This window comes from Meles meles, chromosome 2 (assembly GCF_922984935.1).
Source record: "Meles meles chromosome 2, mMelMel3.1 paternal haplotype, whole genome shotgun sequence".
Classification (NCBI taxonomy): Eukaryota; Metazoa; Chordata; class Mammalia; order Carnivora; family Mustelidae; genus Meles; species Meles meles.
In genome coordinates, this window is record NC_060067.1 from 88,995,118 (window position 1) to 89,009,878 (window position 14,761).

At 38.6% G+C, this 14,761-nt stretch overlaps 2 protein-coding genes across 9 annotated transcripts in view; one reads left to right on the forward strand and one right to left on the reverse strand.

Annotated features, from left to right (window-relative positions):
• The window catches only part of SPATA5 (spermatogenesis associated 5), a 336,855-nt gene extending 333,132 nt beyond the window's left edge, over nt 1-3,723 (reverse strand). The window contains exon 1 of the mRNA XM_045998426.1: nt 3,528-3,723. Within this exon, the coding sequence (XP_045854382.1) occupies nt 3,528-3,690 (163 nt within the window). The 5' untranslated portion in view covers nt 3,691-3,723. The remainder of the gene's footprint in view (nt 1-3,527) is intronic.
• Nucleotides 3,724-3,949: 226 nt separating this feature from the next.
• NUDT6 (nudix hydrolase 6) overlaps nt 3,950-14,761 on the forward strand; it is a 39,083-nt gene continuing 28,271 nt past the window's right edge. Inside the window, exons 1-3 of one of the 8 annotated variants that reach the window (XM_045992398.1) lie at nt 3,950-3,967; nt 7,561-7,764; nt 11,956-12,011. Coding sequence is in view for 3 of the 8 variants with exons in the window: in XM_045992362.1 (XP_045848318.1) it covers nt 4,116-4,353; nt 7,561-7,764; nt 11,956-12,011 (498 nt within the window). In the remaining 5 variants the exon portion in view is untranslated. Of the gene's footprint in view, nt 3,968-4,090; nt 4,354-4,633; nt 4,659-4,695; nt 5,190-7,560; nt 7,765-11,955; nt 12,012-14,761 lie in introns of those variants that run through there. The other 7 variants (XM_045992362.1, XM_045992397.1, XM_045992399.1 and 4 more) reach the window with 7 other exon arrangements.

The following is a 14,761-nucleotide window of genomic DNA, read 5'->3' on the forward strand; positions in this document are numbered from 1 at the left end:
CAAATCACAAGTTCTCTAAATACCTCCACTTCCTCCTTATGAAAGTCACATTCAAATTCTCATCCACTGGTCTTATTTCCTAATATCTCCATGTATTTTCTCGCAGCATTCAAATCTACTCAAGCTATGTTCCACACAATTCCTTCCAGCAGTCCTCATTGCTCCAATACTGTACTTTAAAAATACATCTCAACATCCACTTTCCCCATTGGTTAACTATATATTTATTGAGCACTTCATGTGTCAGATTAGTAAAGGTAATTTCAAACAACCATCAACTCTTCATTGGTTCATCCAGCAAACATTTATTATGTGCCTACTTCACAGCAGATAATATTTTAGGCACTAGGGATACAAAGAAGTGGAAGGTCCTAGGCCTCACAGAGCTTACAATCTAATAGGATGAGAGAGTTATTAAACAATTACTTAGTAACCGTGTAATTTTAAACTAAAATTAATACAATGCAAGAATGACTAAGAGGGCTGAGAGAGCCTATTATGCGGAATCTAATTTGGAAGAAACAGAGAATGCTTCTTCAAGGAAGTAATGTTTAAAAATTCAGATCCAAAGGAAGAGTAGGAATTAACAAAACAAAGAGGAAAAAGAAAATAATTCCTGGCAAAGAGAACAGCTTGTACAGAGAGGTCTGAACAGAAGGCAGCACAGTCCATCCGAGGAATGAGTATAAGCAAAATGTCAAGAGACAAGAAGGGGCCATGTAAGGAAGATCAAGATCTCCCAGGGCAGTAGGCTACACCAAGCAGCAGCTCGTTCTCTCTCTCTCTCATAAATAAATAAAGCTTTAAAAAAATAAAATAAAATAAAATGTTAAAAAAAAAGGAAGAAAAATCCAAGAAAAGATGTTCAGCACAATGCTATACAAAGTGTGGTCAGCAAACTATTTGTTACTGTCATGATGGGGTAAGTACAACAAATAAGGGTTTAGAAGCTTTTATTACAACTGGACAGAGTAATCCTACATCTGTTGAATCTAATAAAAATTTCTATTTTTGAACTTATTTTTCTAGTAATTTCTTTTTACTGTATTTTACAACAGTGCTGTGCTAGGACATATCAGTGAGAGAGAGAGAGAACAAGCTAAAGGAGGGGCAAAGGGAAAGGGGAAGCCAGGTTCCCCGCTAATCAGAGAGCTTGATGCGGGCCTGGATCCCAGGACTCTGGGATCATGACCTGAGCCGAAGGCAGATGCTTAACCGACCCCTACATACCATATTTTAAAAACTTTAGGGGTGCCTGGATGGCTCAGTCATAAGCAGCTGCCTTCGGCTCTGGTCATGATCCCAGCATCCTGGGATAGAGCCCTGCATCGGACCCCCTGCTGGGCAGGAAGCCTGCTTGTGTTCTCTCTCTCCCTGTGTCTCTTTCTGCCAAATAAATAAATAAAATCTTTAAACACACACACACACACACACACACACACACACAAACTTTACCTACAGAGTTTAAGTAGTATTGGTCTAGAAGGCACCCAAACCAAGATTCAGAAATAGTATAAAGTACAAATATAAATTCAAAACTGATTAGAGTATAGACGGAAAACTCTGGACATTGGATGAACTTGCCAAAAAAAAAAAAAAAAAAAGATTTATACAGGGGAAAAAAGGATGTTAGGACTAAGAACTGAGGAACATTTGGGAGCCAAGTAGAAAATGAGCCTGCAAAGGAAACTGAAAATCTACCTACCAACAAAAGGATGGAGAAAAACTAGGAAAGTTTAATGGCACATAGCCAAAAATTAAAGTGGGTTTTGTTGTGTTTTTTTTTAAGATTTTATTAGAGTGAGCGAGAGGGAGAGCACAAGCCGGATGGAGGGGCCAGAGGAGAGGGAGCAGCAGACCTCCCACTGAGCAGGGAGGCCAATGAGGGGCTTGATCCCATGACCCTGGGATCATAACCTGAGCCAAAGGTAGACACTTAACTGACTGAGCCACCCAGACGCTCCCCAAAATTAAAGTGTTTTAAGAAAAAGGAAATGGTAGACAATGCCAAAAGTTGCTGAGTGGTCAAGTAAGGAAAGTAAAGAAAAACTGTCCTTTATATTTATGAACATGGAGATGATCAGTGACCAGGACAGGGATAGTTTCCATAGAATGATGGGGTACTGTCAAAATTTTAATAGGCTAAGGAGTAGGTGAGAGATGAGGTGACAGAGACTACTCCATTTATGAAACTTGGGAAACCTGGCTGGCTTGGTCATCAGAGCCTTCGACTCTTGATCTCGGGTTTTGAGTTCAAGTCCAACGTTGGGAGATTACTTAAAAATAAAATCTAGGGCGCCTGAGTGGCTCAGTTGGTTAAGCGACTGCCTTCAGCTCGGATCATGATCCCAGAGTCCTGGGATCGAGTCCCACATCAGGCTCCCTGCTCCTTGGAGAGTCTGCTTCTCCCTCTGACTTTCTCCCCTCTCATGCTCTCTCTCACTGTCTCTCTCTCAAATAAATAAATAAAATCTTTAAAAAAATAAATAAATAAAGTCTAAAAAAAGAAAGAAAAGAAAAAAGAAGAAATTTGGAAATGAAAGGATGGAAAGAGGTAGGGTGGTGGTAAGAAGAAAATGTGGAACTTTCGTTTTGATTTAAGATGTAAGAGAAATCAGCAGGTTTAAATTTCAATGGGAAAGATCCATGAAAAAGATTAAATATGCAGGACAGAACAAGTTATCCTCTGATCCTTAAATGAACTGAAAACACTGTGTTAATTCTAAGACTGTCATTAGGGTGTGCATTAGACATAAAATTCTTGCCCCCAGTTTAGCTGGTGATCCATTTGTTCAAAGCTATGACACCGTTTCCACACATAGAAACTTTAACAACTAAATTTTCAGATAAATCCGTTCTCCTAACTCAAGGCAGCTCTGACCTAGGATAAAGGCTTTAAAGTCAAATACTGCCTGCCAGTTGGCACTTGTGGAACCTGGAGCCAATCACATTAACTATTCTTCCTCTCTCAAATAGGCATAATAATAGGGCACCCATCTTCCAGGGCTTCTATGAAGGTTAAATGAGGTATGTATGTGACATACCCAAACTACTGACAACAATACTATGTAATCGGTAGCTATTATTAAATACTAGAATCTGTGAAAAGAACAAATCCTAAAGTCTTTCATTCTTGGAGACACATTGATCTCTCTTAGGAAAGATGTATCCACATCTTTACTGAACTGTTTAGTTTTCTGGTATATATATCCGATGCTCGTAGCTTTAAGTAATTTTGCAGTTAAATGTGTCGTTAATCTTAAACGTGGAAAAGTTGTTTCAAGTTCAATTTACAAATTCAAAACAATTTACAAAAGTGATGGCGTGACTTATCCACGGATAAGCCGTTTCTGCCTGACTTCTCCAAGTAAGGCACGGCTTCGGGTGTACAAACTTGCGTGCCACTGTCACACCTCTGTCTCGCCCAATTTTCAAAAGCCTCAGCACCTTAAAGGCGGCATCACCTAAAGGTCTACGTCTTAAGTTGCCGCCCCTCCGCCTCAGGTCTCCCACCCAGAACGCTTTACCCTTTTCTAAGAAGTTGGTCACAACCAGAGTCCCGGCCGCTGCCACCGCTCCGGACCCAGCTGAAGATGCCGAGGGCCCCAAAACAGAGGAAGCAGAAGAGGGCGAGGTTGAACCATTGTCTGCGCTTTGATTCAGCCGTTTTCTGTTCTTCTTGGACGACATGATCACAAGGCCGCCTAGAAAAGGTTGCAGCAAAGCCGGCTCAACGTGCTCCAGTCTCTGGAAGAAAAACTTCCGGAGCAGAAGTCAACGAGACTCCGCCCTCCACCGTAATCCCCCAAGTGGAGCGCAGGACTTCTTCACGCCTTTCCTATCCCTGAACAAACGTCTGTTGACTTAAACTAGAAAAAGAAAGTGGTGGAAAAGTTTCTCTTTAGCTTTCCTGGAACCGGGAAATTTTCTGAGAGGAGCTGGTGGACAGGACTTCAAGGTTACTTCGGTATAGCCCCGGGGGAAAAAAAAAGTTGTAACGTTAGCACAACTTTCGGCTGGCATTCTTCTAATATTTACGGGAGCGACCTCCTCTCAGGGAACTCAAAGGAAACTTGATTTAAGGCCGGAGCTAGTGGTAGGACGCCAACGCGTAAATGCCGCCTCTAACCAGCGGGAGTTTTCCGCGCGCAGTGCTCCTGCGGATCTGCAGCGCAAGGCTGTTGGCAGGGCACCGCGGGGCTTGCGGCGGTCGGGGTTGCAGGTGGGACCACCCCGCCAGAGCGGAAGAACTGCGGGGAGAGCTGGACAGATTCGGTGGCGTCTCGGTGAGCCTGGCACAGCTCGGCGCCTTGGACCGCCTGGACGCCGCCTCATTCCAGAGGCGCTTGCAGGGCAAGTGTGCCTGGGCCGTGGGGTTCCCTGGCTCCGGAACCTTTCTAATAAAGTAACCGGGGCCCCCATCCACCTAACACGGTCTCCGTCAATCAAGTACCGAGTCCTAGGGAGAGAGGGCAGGCATGACTCGTACCAATTTCCCGTTTCCTTCTTGTGCCCTTTGCTGGGAGGCTTCTGAGGCACTTGGTTGAAATTTTAACTATCCCAGACTTGGTGATCGGCAGCCCTAGTTTCTGATAAACTTCCTAGTGTGTGACCTTCGGCAAGTTCTATAAACTACCATTTACCCTTCCATAAAACCGGTTAGTAACGCATAGGATTGCTGGGGGTTTACGTAGGGTAATGCATATAAAGTGCTTCGCTCGGCCTCTACCACATACTTAACGCTCAGTAGTGTTAATATTTACCGGGACTTAGTTCTGCGGGGCACTTTCCCCGAGACAAAGCTATACGGGTGGTGAACAATGAATGGACCAGAGTGGTCATTTTTGTACACCAATTGGATCAGGCTGACGCATCAAGAACTGGAGTTTGCTAGAGACAAAGCAACAAATCTTTTATGATTAACCAGGGAGGGTAGTGGGCGCTTTCAATCTTCAGTAAGAACACTCTCTGCTTTCCTTGAACTTAAGTCTAAAGATAGGAAAGACAGCTCAGATGGAGGCGCTTTCACTTTGAGAGAAGCCGGTGATTTGGTTCGGAGTTTATCAGACTACCCCTGAAGGTTCTTCTATTCGACTTGAAGGCCTAGCACGGAAATTCAGCATTGGAAAGATCCTGTCACTCTAAAAGAAAACTTCAGATAATGAGGAATATGGCAAATGAGCATCTATGTAAATATAATTCAGCTAGTTCGTTCTTTAATCATTCTCCTTCCCAAACTACTTGCCTCTTCACCGCATTTTCTCTCCTACTTGTGAATTATTGCCTTCTCCAACAGTATCAGCCGTAGAAGAATCAAGCTAGAAGAATCAAGTGAATGTTCATCCTCTAATATATCTACCAATGTGTGGGAAGAAACAGGTGTTTATTTGCACACACTTATTACTTGTCAGTGGCCAAGTGGTTAAAGCACTTCCTTAGTCTAAAAGGCAAAGCATGAGTGTTGCGTTTAAAGACACACATCCAGATTTCAAGTCCCGGGTTCTCACGGGTGCTTAGCCATTAGGCAAACCACCACTAAAAATATTTGCCTCTTAGGTTGCTTAGGTGCATAATGCCAACCCTAATTATTTTCCTCGATACATTTGGTGATCAAAGATAAATTATAGAAAACTAATTTATAATCTATATAGTGCTATATACTTTATATTTTTAATAAAACATTCTATTGCATTTATGAATTCCTATTGCTAAACACTTAAGAACTTTACAAATATTAAATAATTCATTTAATCCTCATAACAACTCTGAGGTTAATACTGTTACCTTTATTTGAAAGGTGATGGTACTGAGGCACAGAGATTAATTTCCCTTGGCTCTGGAATCTGTTCTTAATGCATTATGCTGCCTCCAAGAGCTAGTGCAAATTTTATTATTAAGTCAAACTAGATTTCACTTGGTTAGAATGATTAGGGAGGATATGGGAATTTTCTGGGGTAATAGAAATGCTCTGTAATCTTTATTGGAGTGTGTTACACAGGTGTATGTATGTGTCAGAACTCCTTAAATGTACACTCAAGATTTGTGCCCTTTGTGTAATTGTACATCAATTTTAAAAAGATTTAAATCAGAGAAAGAGATGGGTGAGAAGGATCTGACTCCATAGTCCCAAATCAAGAAGCTTTTGTGAAAGGCTCCCATGTGTTTGTCACTGTATTAGACCCACTGCCTTTTAAAGAGGTAGAGAACATGGTCCCTAACAGGGAGTCACTGCACAGCTGGAGAAGAGAAGAGGAGGAAAAAGAAATTAGCCATTAAATGAATAATCAAGCCTTCCCACCACCACACACGCACACAATTTGCAAGATTATTGTAAAGATTAAGTGCGGTGATAGATGGAGAAAATGATCTGAGAATACTGCTGTATTCTTCACCCATAAATTAGGGGCGATAATACTTGCCTTTCAGGCTGTGAGAACTTAACGAGATAATATATACACAGTGTCTGGAGCTTAGTGAGGACCAAATGTTGGCATCTTTTTCTTCTGGTTCAATCTTAAGAAATAAGAGAATTTACAGAAGTCAAAACAGAAAAATCTACGTTCATCTTGGTATTATTTATAAATTAGAAATAATTTGTCCAGGAGTAAGAGGTTTGTTAAGCAGGTTTTGGTGTACCTATCTGAGGAAAATTGTACAGTCATTAAAAACTTATGTTCCTTACAAATTTTAATGGCAGCAAAATGTTTATAATAAGTAGTAAAAGATACGCTGTAAATTATATATGGTGTGATGTCAATTCCAAAATTATATTAATGGGAAAATGTCAAAATTTAAATTTTTATCTCCGCATGCTAGTAAGATAAGAAGTTTTGATTTTTTCATTATATTTTCATTTTTTTTTTTCTAGTATACGTTATTTAAAACGTAGAGTTTGGGTGCCTGGGTGGCTCAGTGGGTTAAAGCCTCTGCCTTCGGCTCAGGTCATGATCCCAGGGGTCCTACTTGGCAGGGAGCCTGCCTCCCTTTCTCTCTCTCCCTTTCTCTCTCTCTCTGCCTGCCTCTCTGCCTACTTGTGATCTCTGTTTGTCAGATAAATTAAAAAAAATCTTTTTAAAAAAAAAAAGTAGAGTTTTAACCACCTTGAAATTTATAAGCCAAAAAAATTATGACAGAATTCTTAAAGTGTAAGTAGAAGCCCCTAAGAGTCATTTATAAAGATTAAAACTAAGGATGTTAAAAGGAAGAGCAATTTATTTTGTTTAAATTTTTTTGTTCATTCTACAAATATTGAACACCAGTTATGCGCCATGCATTGTGTCAGGTGATATGAATTACCAGCTCTATCCTCAAGGAATTCAGTCTGCTGGAAAAAATCCCATAACAAGGTACTAATTACAATAAAACTTAGTTCCTGTGCTGGTGATATAAACAGAGCATTTTAGGATTCCCCTCCCCCAGCCCTTCCTAGCTAAGTACTAAGGGAGGTGGATGTTTTAGGATGGCTTTTTGGAAAGGGTGACACCTGAGATGAGTTTTTTATGTCTTCCACTCTTTTCACTGGAAAATGTTTACAGATTTTTATCCTCATCTGCATTTTAGCTGCAATACAGCAATGGAGATCAGAAGGTAGGATAGCGGTATGGCTGCACATTCCCATCCTCCAAAGCCGATTTATTACCCCTGCTGCTTCCCTGGGTTTCTGCTTTCACCATGCAGAATCGGATTCATCCACGCTGACACTGTGGCTGGGAGAGGGACGCAGCAGATTACCAGGATATGCTACACATCAAGTAGGAGTTGCAGGTCAGTTTCAAACTAACAGTAAAATGGACCTTTTAGAGGTTTCGCCCAATTTTTTCGTACAGCTAAGTGGTATTTTATTCATGTGTAATGAACAGCTTGATCTTTGGGATTATTAAGGAGTGCTTTAAACAGAAGAAGTTTGGGGCGCCTGAGTGGCTCAGTGGGTTGACCTTCGGCTCAGGTCATGATCTCAGGGTCCTGGGATCGAGACCCGCATCGGGCTTTCTGCTCAGCAGGGAGCCTGCTTCCCTCTCTCTCTCTCTCTCTCTGCCTACTTGTGATCTCTCTCTGTCAAATAAATAAATAAAATCTTAAAAAAAAAAAAAAAAAAAGCTTCAAGCATCCAGCCAAGCTTAAACAGAAGTTTGTCTTATGAGTCAGCAGAGGGCAGCACACCAAGCAAGTTTGGTGTTGAGTGTTCCAGAGGAAAATTTTGAACATTTTTACGTAGGTATTTGAACTTCAGTACTCAAATATTAACACTGAATTGGGATCAGGACTAAGTCATTATGGTAAAACATATCAGTATTAATTATGTAAGTGTGTTAAGTACAAGATAACTTTCAGGTGAAATTTAAGGTAAAGGAAAGCAGATTTTGGGGGGGCATTACTTCTTAAGGATATTTACATTAAGTTATGGTGTGGAACAGTTGTTTAAGATACACAATTTAAGTATATTACGGACTTTTCAAGCCACTGATTAACTCCAAAGATGTGGTCTTGAAAAATTTGCTCCAGGTTAAGACTGGAGTTCTCAAATTGTAGGGTGCATCAAAATCACCTGGAGGACTTGCTGAGAACACCCTACTGGGTCCCACATCTAAGAGTTTCTGATTCAGTTGGTGTGGGATGTTGCCAGGAAATTTGCATTTCTCATAGATTCTTTGCTGCTACTGCTAATGTTAATTCTGGTCCCTGGACCATCCTTTGAGAACCAGGGCTAAGAAAATTCTTAGACTTCCAGGAAAAGTGAAATAGTAAAGACTCCTTATGACTTAAATGAAAGCAGTATTATATGTAAGCTACTAACTTAACTAATAATTTTATTTGCCTTCATACAACTTACAAGCATTTTCAAAGGTAGTTTGCACCTTTGAGGTTAAAAAGGAGTTGTTCAAGGATGCCTAATGTTTTCTGTATCCATGATCTCACTTTTAACAAATAGAGACATAGAAATTTCCATTCTGCTCTACTTCAGAAGACTACTTGGCAATTTGATGACACCCTCACACTTCATTAGAAAGTCATGCAATTATCAGTTCATTGGTACAGACTTCTAAATTAGACTTTTAAATGCAGTTATTGCTACAGAATTAGTAGTATATACATAAAGAGTGTACTATGAAGCCCTTGTTTGTAACTAAATACTGTAATATGTATTATAGATAAGATATACCGTAGGAGTTCAGGCAATGAGAGATCTGGAATTTGAACAGTCTTGAAGTATAACTAGGATATGAAGTGGCTATTAGGGGTGGCAATGAAATCATATAAGAAATTGTTTTGGAAAAGGTATAGCGTTTTTTAGATGAAGGGAAAATAATTGACATTTATTGTTCTAAGCAACAGGAGGTAGGTATAGCAGATGAACATACCACCACAAAAATACACCACTCTGGCATATTGATTATTCTGAGCTCGAGAAACACTAGATACAGGAAGGTTTGGTTTTGTTTTGTTTTGTTTTTTGTTTTGTTTTGTTTTTTTAACCTAAAACCAGGGCATAAATTTTTTGTACCAGGAAGAGGAGACATTCTTATGGAAGATGGTGAGCTGACACCAAGTCAAGTCTATACAAATAAATCTTATTAAAATAACCCTTGGATCCCTAATTTCCCCCCATATATGTCCTAGTCATTTTCCCACCATTTACCTCCCTTATCCCAACCCCCTTTTTCTTTTGTCTTGGCTCCATAATTCATTGCTCTTTGTTAAAATGATATATATATGCCCCTGGGCTTAAACACTTTTTTGGGATTTTCACTCCTTTTAATAATCTCCATCACCACCCAGTACATGTAAATATAATAAATTTAAAAAATATGTATTTTTTTTCTCCATTAATCTGACAGAAAACATTCTGTCAGCTCAGTTCACAGCCCTAGATACATAACCTAAGTGGGTAGAGAAAAAATCTTTCCTCCCCTACACTGGAATGGAGTGAGCTATGGTTTTGTTACTGTTCTTCAGACACAGCGAGCTTGTGTCTGCCTTAGAGCTTTCACCCCTATGAACTCCTCTTCCTGTAATGCTCTTTGCCAGGGCTTTATCTACCTCTTTAGAGCTGAAGTTTCTGCTCCAACATCTCAAAAGTCTCCTGACCTTCCTGTCTAAAATACAGCCCTCCTGCATGCCAGTCTCATCATTCGTGGCCCCTTTATCCAGATGTTTTTCTATATAGCTCCCATGACAATCTAAAATTATACCATGTACTTAATTTCCCCCACAACAATATAAACTCTGTGAAGGCAGGTATTCTGTCTTTTCCACCATTGTCTTGTCAGGTTCAAGACAGTATCTGGCATAAAGTAGATAAATATTTCTTGAATGATTAGATAGCTCTTTAAGTGGAAACTCAAGTTCCCGGAGAGCTCAGTTGTGTAGGGAAGGGACACTGTTGCATAGGGAGAATACCAGCTCAGAATCCAGACAGTTTTAGGGCTGTCTGAACCTAGGCACTAAAAATGATACCACTCACATGAGTATTGTGAGGAATACCTGAGATAATGTACATGAAGCACTTAGCACAGTACCTGACTAATCATAATAAAATAGTAATCTCTCTTTAATCCCTGATCTCTTTGTGTTTATTTATCTTTTAAGTTGTGACCAGCAGGGGTCGCTCGCATTGTGCTTTAGCTTTGCTGGTTTTGTCTGAAGTATTTTGCTCTTGTTTATAATTCATTAGGGAAAATTGCAATTTGAGTAATCACAAGTTATTAAAATTTAAGAGTAAGTTTCCTTGGCGTTTCTTTGGCATTCTAACCCTTATAAAGTCCAGTTAAATTATAGTTTATGCTTTCTAATGGAAGCCAGCATTAATGTTAATTATATCTCACTTAGTGATTTTCCTTTTTTTAAACACTAAAATGTGCAGTTTTCATTTCAGAGAAATTTGTCCTTCCTTGTGTTATATATACCTATACCTTTCTGTATTTTATTTCTACATCGCATTTTCTCCTCATGTCCTATATAATTTGTTTTCTATTTGTTACCTTCTCATACACACACCAGAATGTAAGCCCACTGAGGATAGGGAATTTTGTTTTGTTTACCACTATATCCCTAGCACCTCAATAAATGCCTGACATATAACAGGGGTCAATTACTATATAGAAAACCCATAAGTATTATATATAGTAACTCAATTAATCTTAAAGGGTGTGTAGAATATACATTTTTAACAATATTTCCTCATATTATGTAAATATAAATATTTTTAAATTATAGCATTTAAAGGAGTTAATGCAAATCATTAAGGTATCATTTATATTTTTGACCCAGGATTGTCAAAAAACTAATAAACCTTCTTTATTTGTTATTCCCTAACATCTAGCCAAATGTGTAATGTGCTTGGAAGTGTGTATATTAAATGAATAAATGAAAGGATTAGAACTTAGGACATATGTAAAATAAACAATTATCCTAAAGCAACATATTGGTATTTATAAAAGTCATATACACACATGATAAAAAAAAATACATATTTGTAAGTGGCTTCAGGGAGACTCTGAACTGAATATTGAGATATTTGAGACTTAGATTATCAGGGGCACAACCCATGTTCTATACAAGGAATAAAAATGAGAATGGAAAAGTCACTTCATTTATTCAATAAATGTTTTTAAGCATAATATATGACATTAAAATAAATGCTACAGATGGATAGAAAGATTAATTTCTTTAACTATGTACCATCAAGAATAGATGATCTAGAGAAGAAACTTATAGAACTGGTTATCCTACAATTTAGCATATGCTAGAACCATCATTAATATTCCAGGTTGTTAAAAGAACCTGAGTAACTGAGCAGTTTATTGCTGGAGAGATTTTAAAAGTGTCCATGGATGAGGTAGTAATTGATCTAAGCCTTCCAAGTTGGGTACAATTTTGATGACCACAGATAGGCATATGGGAGGAGTCCAAGGTGAAAGAAATATTTCTCAATTATCTTTTACTTTTCCCCAACAGGAGCTGTATTTGATGAAAATACTGGAAAAATATTGGTTGTACAAGATCGAAACAAAGTAAGTTGCTTCTGCTTTTTAAAATTTTTTTTTTAATTTTAGTTTAATTAACCTACAGTGTTGTATTAGTTTTAGGTGTGCAATATCGTGATTCAGCAGTTCTGTATTTTCTCAGTGCTCATCACAGTAAGTATACTCTTAATTCCCTTCCTCTGTTTTACCCATCCCCATACCTACCTGTCCTCTGGTAACCACCAGTTTATTCTCTATAGTTAAGAGCCTGTTGTTTTGTTTGCCTCTTTTTTCCTTCAACCATTTATTTTAAGATGCTTCTGTTTTGTAAATTGCTTTCTAAGTGTTCAGTTCTCTCTAGAGGAAAATAGAATACAGAAATTTTTATATGCTCAAGGAATTACAGAAAGATACTTTAAAAGTTCTTTCTAAGCAGTTGTGGATCAGGATATTTTTTTAATTCAAAAAAAATACCAATGGAGGCCTTGAAAATGTCAGGATAACCTCATGTTCCTCACTATTATATTATGGCTACAGAAAAATTATAAATGGCTATATTTAGGTGGGAAGGCAAATGTGTTTCTCACAGACTGACAAGATATTCTTCCATTCATTAAGCATTCAGTAAGCTCCCATTCTGAGCCAGGCGATGAGAATACAAAGATTATTAAAACGGTTTCCCTCATGTCCTGCAGTTTACTACCTATTTGGGAAAGCAGTCATACAACAGACAATAACAATCACTTTGCCTTTAGAAAACCCCTGAAGACTTCTCAGAGGAGATAACATTCAAACTGGGTCTTGAAGAATGAATAGGAGCTTACCAGGCCAAAAAAAAGTGGCAGGGGGAGTGGGAGAGAGAAAAACAGAAAATTTAAATGGCACATAAAAAGGCACAGAGAATTTACAAAGGTTGTAACATGGTATCTTAGTTTGTTCAAGCTTCTATAACAAAAATACCTTAGACTGGGTGGCTTAAACAACAACCATTTGTTTCTTATCTGGAGGCTGTGCCAAGTTCAGGATCCTACCAGATTCAGTGTCTGGTTGGTCCCTCTTCCCAGTTCATAGATGTTCGTCTTCTCAGTCTCCTCACATAGCAGAAGGGACAACAGTTCTCTCTGGGGTCTCTTTTTAAGAACACTATACCCATTCATGAAGACTCCACTCTCACGACATCATCACCTCTCATAGGCCTCGCCTCATGATATCACAATGGGGATTAGGATTTCAACATGTGAATTTGGGTCCATTCCATGTAGTGTATAAATAATGGTTAAGAATTTCATTGTGGCTAGGAGTATAGGGAGTGGTAAAATATTTGATTTGAGTGGTAGATTAAAAACAACATAAAGAGCCTTGTACAACAAAATAAGTCTAGGCAACCAGAAGCAACAAAAACTTTTAAGTACCATGGTTAGCATCAGATGTTTTCATACTTAGGACTGAAAGTGAAAGAGAATAATTATTTTGATACTTTCTGAGACTTCAATAATATTGATAGACAGAGTCAAACATTTTTCCTCAATATGTATGTTCTTAAATTTTAAACTAAATATTTGTAACAATATCTAAAAGTATTCAGAATTGCTATCTAAAAAGCATGTTCATATTTATAAGGAACTTTCAACGTTTTAGGTAAGGCAGGATCTCTGACTCAAACTAAGATTGATTGTCAACAAATATTTTGAGTATCTGAATTAATATTGTGCCTAGCCTACAAGAACTTTTACTATTTATTTTTTTTATATTAACTTATACTATATTATTAGTTTCAGAGGTAGAATTGAGTGATTCATCAGTTGCATGCAACACCCCATGCTCATTACTTAAGTGCCCTCTGTAATGTCTATCACTTAGTTAATCCATCCCCTGCCCATCTCCCTTCTAGCATCATTCAGTTTGGTTCCTATAATTAAGTCTCTTAGGATTTGTTTCTCTCTCTAATTCTGTCTTGTTTTATTTTTCCTTCCCTTCCTTTATGTTTGTCTCCTTTGTTTCTTAAATTCCACATATGAGTGAAATCCACATATGACTAAAGTGGCAAGATTTCATTCTTTTTTTTTTTTTAAATATTTTATTCATTTATTTGACAGAGAGAGAGGTCACAAGTAGGCAGAGAGGCAGGCAGAGAGAGAGGGAGAAACAGGCTCCCCACCAAGCAGAGAGCCCGATGCAGGGCTTGATCCCAGGACCCTGAGATCATGACCTGAGCCGAAGGCAGAGGCTTAAACCACTGAGCCACCCAGGCGCCCCAGATTTCATTCTTTTTGACGGCTGAGTGATATATATATATACCACATCTTCTTAATCCATTCTTCTGCTGATGGACATCTGGGCTTTTCCCATAGTTTGGCTATTGTGGACATTGCTGCTATAAACATTGGAGTGTATGTGCCCCTTCGAATCACTATGTTTGTATGCTCTGGGTAAACACCTAGTAGTGCATTTGTTGGGTCATACGACAGCTCTATTTTTACTTTTTGAGGAACCTCCATACTCTTTGCCAGAGTGTTTGCCAGTTTGTATTCCCACCAACAATGCAAGAGGGTTTCAATTTCTCCATATCCTTGCCAACATCTGTTGTTTCCTAAGTTTTTTTTTTATTTTAGCCATTCTGACCTATATGAGATGGTATTTCACTGTGGTTTTGATTTGTATTTCCCTGATACCGGGTAATATTGAGCATTTTTTTCATGTGTCTATTGGCCATTCAGATGTCTTATTTGGAGAAGTGTCTGTGCATGTCTTCTGCCCATTTCTTGATTGGATATTTTGGTTTTGGGGTGTTATTAGGT